Consider the following 10,682-nt stretch of genomic DNA (forward strand, 5'->3'; position numbering starts at 1 on the left):
GGGGGGGGATTTGCATTGCTGTATGCCAGCACATTTTGAGCTGCTGTCTAAGTGCTGCACAAACTGGCACGGATATTTCCCTGCGAGAAATTATAGCGCTGCCACAACTCCTGCGCTGACAGCTTGGGAAACGGAGCTCGAGATGGATGATGCTCCCTCAGTCATTAAAAACAGGCTCGGGGTTTGTTTCGCTCTGGAGTGGTTACAAGACCCTCTCCCTAAAATAAATCGGTCATTGCCAAGCTCTCGTATCAGAGATGTGAGGAGAATTACAGCAAAAATGAATAAAAAGAGGAATGTCACCAGTGTGGCTCTGTTCCTACCCGATGGTGTTGCTGGCTCTGTCGCAGGAGCATCTGCGTTTCGAGGATGTTGGGGATGAGCCGGCAAAGCCCCTTTCAGGTCGGGATGAATTAGAGAGATGATTGTTTTATTTATTTTTTTTTTAAATAGTTTGTTTTTTAGCCTTCGGTCCACACCCTGGAATAACCAGAAAAGCAAATCTGCCAGGGTAAAATGGGGAGCAAAGGCAGGTCTGGGAACCTGGGGCTGAATTTTTTAAGGAGGAATTGGCACTTCCAGTTTTCTCTTTGCATCTGCAAACCCTTATCAAAGCTTTGGTTTTCTCACGGCTGGGCTGCAAAACCTGTGTGTGTAGGCTTGGCTCACCCATGAAGGAGGACCCAAAAGAAGCTGCAGCCTCAGTGTGCAAAACACGTCCTGCACGGAGCTACCTGCTACGTTTCTTGGCCCCAAATTCCCCGCGAGGTGGGAAATGGGGAAGGCGAAGGCAGCAAAGCCCATCCTCTGCCCCTCCAGGCAAGCAGCACACACCAACATCTCCAGGAGCTGGAAAACTGCTTGTTTTCCTGTTTCTGAGACCTGACAATAGTAACTTAAAAGGCAGAAAATGCAGGAACTTGTTCCAGGAACCCAAAAGGGAAGAATTTGTCCTGGCAAGTAGCAAAAAGCTGTGTGAGAACAAGGAAGGCAAGTACCTGAATTCAGAGCAGCAGAGGCAGGTAGGCTCAGTGGAGTGGGTTATATTCACAGCCAGGACATATCTGTGAAATCAAACATGACTGCAGTTGTGATTTTCATCAAAAACCAGGAAGGCAGAATTGAATGTGCCTCATGTTCCCAAACTGTATTAAGCCATCTATCAGAGCGGTTGGATACGGAGTCTGAAGGCTCAGAGGAGCATCAGCCTGCAGATTGCTCCCCTAAATCATCTCCGCTTGTGCTTTCTGCGAGCAATTTCCAGAACGTCCTCGCCGGAGGATACGAAACCGCCTTGGAAAGACTCAGCAGAGCTGTAAGAGAGTCGTTGAGAGAACAAGTGGAGAGGTGGGTTTGATTCTCCCAATGGCTTTTTTGCAGGACCTGCCATGGGTTTGCGCAAGAACAAAAAACCAAAGCTTTTGCTTGAAGTTAGACCACTCGCTCTTTCACCGGGACCTATTTCAGCCTGGGCACAATGGCTATGAAAAAATAAAAAGTTAATCCTATAGCGAGTGTTATTCTGAACGCTGCAACAATAGCAGGAAATTCAGGAGTCAAGGCTGGCAGCTGGTGAAGTCTGCTCAGGAAAAGCCATGATGCTGCTTCTCAGCATCCTGCAGAAGTGGGGGCCAAACGGCTCTCTTTGGCACTATAAAATTTGCCACGTCCTTCGGTTTTGGGCGTATCAGTGCCAGAGCACCTCACATATCCCTTTCTGGCTTCAACCTCTCCTTGTGAATTAACTCGCTTGAAAGACAGTCAGAAAATCCTGGTTTTTTCCAATCTTCCACAAAAAGTGAGAGCCCAGCAGTGCCTGTGGTGAGTCCAAGCTAATTTGCAGCCACACTTAGCGGGGGGGAAAAAAACAAACTCTGGACATCACTAAGTTGCGATGTCTGTGGCACATGGGGCGGAGCATCGTTAGATAAACTGTTGACATTTTCTCTCTCCTTGGGACCTGGATTCATTTCCGAGCACCACCCCTACGCCCACACCGTTAGCCAACTTCAGACAGAGGAATGAGTTTCCGTGATGATGGACAACCAGGAACACAGCTGAAGGTGTAGATCCCGGATTACTTGCAGAATCGGGGTGGAAAAAGTCATCTCTGATCTCAAAGCTTTAAGTGAGTGAAGCCAAAACCACCACTGACTGAACAAATCCCGATGAGAAGGGCGAGAGCCCTGCCATGAACTCAGGGTGAAAACAGACCGTGCAGCGCTTGGGCTATTTAATACAAGGCAATTTTCCTTTTTCTGCAAAGCATCCCCTGCTCTAAAGCAGCTATTAAAAATGAAATATGATGGGACTAACCTCTTCGACCAACATGCTGCTTTTGCTCATTAAAAGACACCCCCCCGTCTCCAACCTCCATCGGCACCAACGCTGCTGGACCAGCACGCTGGGCTGGGCAATCAAACTGGGATCATCTTTACATTCCCCTTTTTTTCATTTGCAAATGGCTTATCAAATTATATTAGGTGTTTTAAGATCCATCAATTTGCCGGCAGGAGCTGGAAGAAGAAACGTCAAATCTGCAAACCTTCATTCACTGCCGCGGCTCCTAAAATTGCTAGTCTGCAGCCGAGATGTGTTAATATCTCCCCAACCCCATATTATTTGCAGCAGAAAAACTGGCTCGGAAAATTATTTACCGCTTGCAAGCTTGAACTCCCAGGCTGGAGGAACCAGCTGAATGTCAGGAACATATTCGCCAACTCAGCGACCCCATGCCTTCCCCGAGAGGTGATTACTGCAGAAAGAAACCCTCCGGAGAGGACAAATTACATCAGCGCACAGACAGGTTAATTAGTCATTTACACCCTAATACAGCACCAGTTGTGGTTTGTGTTGTTTTTTCTTTTTTTTTTTTCTCTTGAATTAATGGACTTCTGGGGTTTGCAGAGCAGGACTTTGATCCGCGCCCAGTGCTGTGTAATCTTGCTCTGCTGGGATGTAATTTGGAAGATGGAAGAGGAAGGGGGAAGCGAAAAGGAGCCTGCAGCCCCTGCACCGGCCGCCCTGTGGCATGGCCTACACCCCAGCTAGCGATAACCCAAGCAGCTTTTTGCATTCCCGAAAAATCAAGCGTCACTGAATGCAGCAAAAACCCCTACGAAGCTGCTGGATACCCGGCATGGAGCTGGCTGGAAGCATTGCTTTCCCTTCTGGGGTTAGAAAGCACGGGGACAGAGATGGACAAGGCAGCGCCTTAGTAAGGGGTTTATGTCCCTGCTCCCAGCAGCAGTCTCTGATCTGAGATGGGTATTAACTGGAATTAATCCTTCCCCCAATACCCAGTAGATAGGAATTCAGCCTGTCAAAAAATAAGTTACATCTTTTTTCCCTTCCTTTCTTTTGGAAAGAAGAGCGGGCTTGAAATTCCCACGGCAATAAACGTAGAACTAAGATGAAAATACAGAATAAATGTAGAACTAAGATGAAAATATAGAATAAATGTAGACCTAAGATGAATTAGTGACAGTTTGGTGGCAGGGAGATGCAGGAGGCTCAGGTGTTATACAAGCTGTTTGGGTGATCATGGTGCTCACTGGATGCTGGCAGAAGCCACCATAGGAGTTTGAGGGCCCCTGGTGAGATTTTTGGTTTATTTGATGGCTTTCTTAATTTATTCCTTCATTTATTCTTAATTCCTCAATGGCCCAGTGGGAACCACCTACCTACTACGTGCGCCAGGTCTCATGGGTCACCAGCCCCTGCGTTTCGTGTGATTTTTGTTCTCCAGCTATAAACCAGCACCAGGACTAATGGGTTGTTAAGGTCATACGGGTACCTCGATTAAGAGCATCTGCAGAGTCTCTCAGCGGGGCTGGGTTGTGCTTTGGGTCCTCCTCTCCCATCCCACCCTGGCGCTGTCAGCAAACACGATGAAGGCAGGAGAGTGCTCTCTGCCTCCTTAACAGCCCGCTGCGACCAACTGGGGTTTGATCCTGCTGCGTGGGCATTTGGCTTTCGAAATCGAGCGTGACCGTGGGGTCTGCAACGCGAAAGGTGCTGTGGAGGACTGCAGGGGAGTTTGCAAAGCTGCCAGCGTAACTCAGGTTGCTGTTTGGTGGTGGGTAACACCTCCTTTTTGATGGTGCACCTCTGCTGTGAGGACAGGTTGAGAGAGTTGGGAGTGTTCAGACTGGAGAAGGCTCCAGGAAGACCTTAGAGCCCCTTCCAGTGCCTAAAGGGGCTCCAGGAGAGCTGGGGAGGGACTCTGCATCAGGGAGGGGAGCCATGGGATGAGGGGGAATGGTTTTAAACTGGAAGAGGGGAGATTTAGATGAGGTATTAGGAAGAAATTTTTCCCTGTGAGGGCGGTGAGCCCCTGGGGCAGGTTGCCCCGAGAAGCTGTGGCTGCCCCATCCCTGGAGGTGTTCAAGGCCAGGTTGGACGGGGCTTGGAGCAACCTGGGCTGGGGGGAGGTGGCCCTGCCCAGGGCAGGGGGTGGCACTGGATTGTCTTCAACATCCCTTCTAACTCTAACCATTCTATGATTCTATGCGCTTGAAACAAATACCAAACTGCGTTCAAAAAGGAAAGATGCTGTGCCGTATTGATGCTGTGGGGAAATGCCGGTGAGAAGCCTGCAGCCTCCTGCTTGATGAAGACGCTTTGCTGAGCGTTGAGCATCACTCAGGTCTCGGGTCGGGAACGCGCTGTCCATCCCTCGGTTTGGATGGCCGCTGGTTTATGTCAAAGCAATAAATAGGAGGAAGCAGCTGCTTGCGGCGCCTTCGTCCCCAGCGTCATGTTTCAAGCACGCAGGGCTCAGCTCAGCCTCCTCGGCCATCATCCAGAGACACGAGGTATTCAGGGCCAGCGTGACGAGGCCAAGCTTCGTTAAGCAAACCCACTCGAGGGATGGGATTTTTGCATCCAGGCTGTTGCGACGCAATCCTCACAGAAAGCAAAAAAGCAGGGTTTCGCTACAGAGGTTTTTGTTTCTTGGGTAGGAATGACCTCCAGCACAGCTCTGAGTATCTGACCCACTTCAGTACAGGGCATCTGCTCTGAGTTGGCTGCAAAGTCCTCCAGGACTGACTCTGAACTAAACCACTCTTGGCTAAGGATGGGAAATTGTTGTGCAATAAAACACACAGCACAAACTCTGCATCCTCTGGGTTGCTCATCTCTTATCTGTCGTATCCTTATTACTTAATGAAGCAGATAAGGAAACTCTGGGATGAAAGACGCTTCATAAATTTTTTGCTATTTTATTAATCTCATCTCCATGAGGGTGGAAACAATTGTGTAACGTTAGTTATCCAGACAGACTCCAGATTTCCAGATGCAATTAATAGATGGCTACACTGACTCGAATGCAATATCTATTTAATAACCGATACGCTCGGAGCTACCCTGGTACGACGTTGGACTCAAATGCTATTGTATCGTCATGGTAACACCCCTCCCCAAATTGCAATAAAATATTTAAACAACAACAAACAGCATTACCAACGTCATCAAATAGCATCTGGCGTAAAGTCCGGTGCTTTAGTGCCAAGGCCATTAAATATGGTGGATTTAAGGCGGGAAAGGTGGAGGGAAAACGCGGCTGGGAGGGCATCGGGTCTCTCCTGCAAGGAGCTGAGCAACTGTTAGGGTTTGAGAAACCCACAACAATTTATTGCCATTTTGACAATTATTCTCTCACCCCATGACCTCTCCCCACCCAGGAAGGGGAACTGGGGAAAAAACAGGAAACCCGAGGGATGAAATATAAATATATTTAATAGGATAAGGCTAAACAATTAACATTAATAATACTAAAGAACCAATATTGATCCCAATACAAAACACACAAGGATTATACTCAGCATATTCTATCCATAGAAGCTGTGCGCTCCCAGCAGTGACAGCAAATGTGGGACACTGCGAGTGCTGCGGCTTCAGCAGAAAGAGAATGACTCAGGGCTCCGGCACCGGGAGAAGGAGTTCTCAGGGTCACAGCCATCACAGGAAAGAGAGAGAGAGAGAACTCCTCAGCAAACTTTCTAATTTCTATTGAACAAGACATTCATGGTATGAAATAATCCTCCTGGCCAGCTTGGGTCAAGTGCCCGGGTCTCACTCCTTCCTCCTCATCCCCGCACCCGGGGACATCAAAACCACTCACACCTTGAAACCGGCACTCTATAGCTGGCTAGAAAGTTAATATTTTCACAAATTCACACACTAGAGTCTTCTAAAAGTGTGTTTTTCCCAAGCATTAGAAGATAAATTAGTCCAGCGTCACTCAAACCAGGACAGCAACCCTGAGCTTGCAAAAAACTTTAAGATGGTTTGCGCTTGACCACAGTGCTCCATCCAAAAGGAGAGCAACTGCAGATCATTTTCTTTTGAGGAACGGGTATCCTTAAGCCTTCCCAACCCAACATCTTCTGCAGGCAAATGGTACACGGTGCTCCCCCTGCCCAGGGAACAAAACCTTTCCCAAACGCAGGAAATCTGCCCTTAAATCCTCAACCAAGAGCCAATTCCCTGTGACAGATGAGGACTTGAAGACCCCGTGGTGGTTTGTCACCCACCGCAGCAGCGAGGGCAGGATGCTTACATGGGGACGTGCTCCTCTTCCTCACCTCCCACAAACGACCATCCCTAGGCAAACCGCAGCACCCAATTTTTTTTTTACGGATGGGAAAACCGCCTTCTTGAACGGCAGAGAGAAAAAAATAAATCTCTCTAATAGGATAGAGCATCTTAGGGAGATGGGCAGAGTGGGGCCACAGAGGCACTCTGCGAGGAGAAATATGAGCTAATAAACTCATTAGCCTTGCTTTTGAGAGCCCGCTTCTCGCCAGGGTGGCCGGGACCTGAGTGGCCAAGCCAAGGAGGGCAGCAGCTTCCCGGCACTTACGCTCTGATAGATCCTTTTTGTGCCCAGCGCTGCAAAACCCTGCACAGGGCCGAATGCCCGTCGGCACCTTGGAGACAGCCCGGGCATCGCAACTGCATCTCGTGCCTGCAATCTGCCTTTCCATTTGAATGCAAACTTGTTCGGATTGGTACAAAAATAAATAGATTGGCAAGCTTTTTTTTTTTTTTAGCTGAAAGGCAAAGTCATGATTGACATATCATTTTTCTGCCCCGCTAAGAAGTGATGGATGGAGGTTTGGCTGCAGCACCTACCGCAGCCTTGCCCGGGAGATCGAACCTACATGGAAGGGAGAAGACAACCTGGAGGTACCCACGGCACGGCCCGGGGTTGCTTTTCTGCTTTGCATTTCCCTGCTCAGAAGGAAGGGTTTATTTTAGATTAACCGAAACCCTCACTGTAGAAACGCACCTCAGAGGAGGGTTTTGCTCAAAACTGAGCAGAATTGCGAGAAAGCCAACTGGCTTTTTGGGACCCGTGTTGCGGGTGCAAGAAAAAAATCCAGTGGTGGCCAAAAATCCATCAAAAATTCCAAGACAGGAATACACACAAACCTATTGGGTAGAGAAACATGGAAGGTCCGACCAGTCTACAAGGAACTGGGAGTTATTTGAGCACGACAGACCCAGTGGTGGAAGAAGGCAAAAGAAGCCGCTTTGCTCCCCGTACTGAGGCTTCTCCACCACAATGTAAGCAAGACGGCGGTTGTCGTCAGAGCTAAGGCAGCCGCGAAACCATATTTTCTTCCTTCCCCCCCCGTATTTGATTTTGCATCAAATGTTCTTGTCAAGGAAGGGGGGGGCGGGAACAGAAAAAAGGGGAAAAAAAAAAAAAAGGAAGCGGTTATTAAAATGTTAGGACAATTTTCTCCTTAGTGATACAATTACTATATAATTATACGATATTTTAATATGAAATAATGGTCTAATTATTTTCAGGATGTTTGTACATTTCCATCTATCTCCAGCATTTTTACGGTCTGTAATACCAGGTCCTCCAAGCAGCCCAGACCCTTTTTATTATATTTTTTCCTTCCCCGTCAGAGCCCCTGTCTGGGAGAACTGTTGTTATTCCCATTTTTAATCCTGATGGGCAGCTGAACCTAGAGCATCCCCAAGAGAATATTTCAGAGGTCGCTTGGGACCTACGGTTTGGGAATTGCTGCCGAAATATAAGATTTGGGGCCAGTTTTCCCCAAAACGCCGCTAGTTTGCTCCCTCCTGCCTCCCTGACCCCGTCCTTGCAATGCCGGCACGGTCCGATGAATTTTGCCATCTCCTTTCCACCACGAGACAGCGTTGCAGACAAGTCGATGGTGGTTGGAAAGGTCTCTAGGCGATGCGGTTGGGGTTTAGCTCATCATTATGGCGATTATTTGGATGGTTTATTAACCAGGAGAGTTTCTACAGCGTTTTAAACCAATGGGGGAAGTCCTCCTAAACGCACTGGCACAAAAAAGGTCGGGGATGTAAAAGCATTTCTGGCTGGTTGCAACCAAGCACTGGCTTTGCTTTCTGGAGGTCGCAGCCTCAAATGTTTCTCCAAGCAAGTATTTCACCAGAAATGACCCAACTTTTGTGGAAATTCCTCGTTTTCCACCATTTGCATGCTGGAGTTTGAACCGTCAGGTCGAGCCCCAGCAGCAAACTGAGGCGTGTTGACTTCCCACTGCTTGGGAGGGAAAACCCAACATAACCCGCTTCGAACCCCGTGATAAAAGCTCACCCAAACCTCATCCACCTCAGCAAACCCGCTAACGAGGGGCTCAGCCAACACCAGGCGTTTGAAGGATGAGGAAGAGGAAGGAGATGAGTCCTCGTGGCGTCCCAGGAAAGATGATTGCAGTCCAACAAGGGGAAAACGAGAAACGTGGATGCAGAACCCAGGAGACCTTGATGCCAGAGCATCGCTAACACCCATTGCCTCGGCTCTTTCTAACCAGCTTCAATTTCAAGTACCAAACAGATTTTTGAGGGATAATTATCAGGTGGATTAGGTGGATTTTCAGCTGCACAAATGCGATAAGGTTTGGTGCCCTGGGGCTGAGGAAGAGCTGACAGCAGGCCCTTCTGCGTATCTATATACTAATCCCTACATCTTTGCCCCTGCATCAGCCACCCAAAAATGCAATACAAAGGAGTATTTTCCATCTAGGAAAAAAATTAAAAGGAAAAACTGTTCGTTCTCTGAAAGGAGAAGGGATGAAAGGAAAATTAGAGGAGGTTGCAAATGCCTCGGGCAGTAACACACGCAGAGCAATGCAATGTTTCTCCTCTTCCCAGAGCTTGACATGGAGCAGAGAGGGAATAAAATACAACATTTGCGACATTCTCACTTAATCCTTCTAGTGCTTCTGGCTGCTGTTGGCTTTGCAAAACCAGATTTGCAGATGGATAAATTCAATCTGCCTCGTTGCCACTGGAGCTTTCCTCGTGAATGACAACCGATGTTTGGGGGAAAGGGCCCATGAACTGGGCAGATGTAGGTGGCATCTCAGATCACCCATCCCATGCCGATCCAGCACTCTTCTTTTTCGTTCTCCTCCTGTAACACTTGGCACTGTGATCTACCGGAGAGAGGTGAGTTTGCGCGGGTGCAAAACTACCGGGCACTGCCAAAGTGGCTGCTGCCAGATGGCAGCATAGAGGCTGGGTTTGTACAAATTGGTCTTCGCAGAAGCAGCCGGTTGCATTAGCAAAGCTGTTTTTCAGCTAAAAGTTGATGAGTGTCTCACACGGGATTCGGATCTCGAGGGTAAGATGCTGCAGGAGAATTAGAGCATTGACTGGGGGATCCTCCATAAAGGGATTACTCGATGCTGTTTGCGTTGCACAGAGCGAGGGGCTGCCAGGATGCATTAAGCGGGTGGCAAAAGTACGACCTCCATGGAAGGGAGACCTAAAACAGCCCCAAAAGCTGCAACACTGGGGCTTTCCAGCCTTGATTTCTCCTTTTCCCACCTTGCAGGTACATGGCTATTATCCATCCGCTGCAACCCCGGCTCTCGGCCACCGCCACCAAGGTGGTCATCGGCATCATCTGGCTCCTGGCTTTCCTGCTGGCTTTCCCCCAGGGTTACTACTCGGTGATGGTCGAGCTGCCGGGCCGGCTGGTATGTATGGTGGAGTGGCCGGAGCCCAGCACCAACGCATACGGAAAAACGTGAGTTGAACTTTTCCAGCAGTGGGGGCAAGTCACCGTACAGAAAAAATGCAAAAAAAAACCCCAAAACCACATATATAAAAATATGTATAAATAAAGGAAATGAGGAAGGATGGGAATGACTCAAAGCTCCTTGGGATGGAGAAATCCTCCCCCTACCCCAGTGCTATGTAGTTGATGGTAGCAGAATCGCCATCCATATCATCTTGGGGCACATTCAGGTTAGTCAAGGTGAGTTTAGTGCTGCTCCTTGTCCAGACATTGCTCTCTGCCCTTCTTGGATGCTCATCCTCAAGGGCAACTCATGTAAAACCGCTAAGATGCAATATTTTGGCTGTGGGGGTGGGGTCTGCATTGCCCCCAGGAGCTTATTCCTACACACAGGTATGGCTCTGGTTTTTGCAGCACCTTTCCTGCAATCCATATCTCTACAGGCTTCCTGGGGCAAGAGTTACTCCTGCAAGAGGTAAATAGGGTTTCACTGAGGGTATCTTGGCCAGGCAATAACAGAAAAAAAACCCAACAAAACAAACCTGATTTAGGATTTACCGAGTCCAAAAGCCCCAAAATTCACCCACCTGCTTAAAAACCAAGCTACAAAAAAAGACTCTGTGGCATCAGCTCAGGCTGGGAG

At 48.5% G+C, this 10,682-nt stretch overlaps 1 protein-coding gene across 1 annotated transcript in view; it reads left to right on the forward strand.

Moving 5' to 3' along the window:
• The window catches only part of TACR1 (tachykinin receptor 1), an 18,223-nt gene that overhangs the window by 2,415 nt on the left and 5,126 nt on the right, over positions 1 to 10,682 (forward strand). Inside the window, exon 2 of the mRNA XM_009879814.1 lies at positions 9,854 to 10,048. Coding sequence (XP_009878116.1) covers positions 9,854 to 10,048 — 195 coding nt within the window. The remainder of the gene's footprint in view (positions 1 to 9,853; positions 10,049 to 10,682) is intronic.

Source organism: Charadrius vociferus, unplaced genomic scaffold (assembly GCF_000708025.1).
Source record: "Charadrius vociferus isolate BGI_N301 unplaced genomic scaffold, ASM70802v2 scaffold682, whole genome shotgun sequence".
In the NCBI taxonomy this organism is placed as follows: domain Eukaryota; kingdom Metazoa; phylum Chordata; class Aves; order Charadriiformes; family Charadriidae; genus Charadrius; species Charadrius vociferus.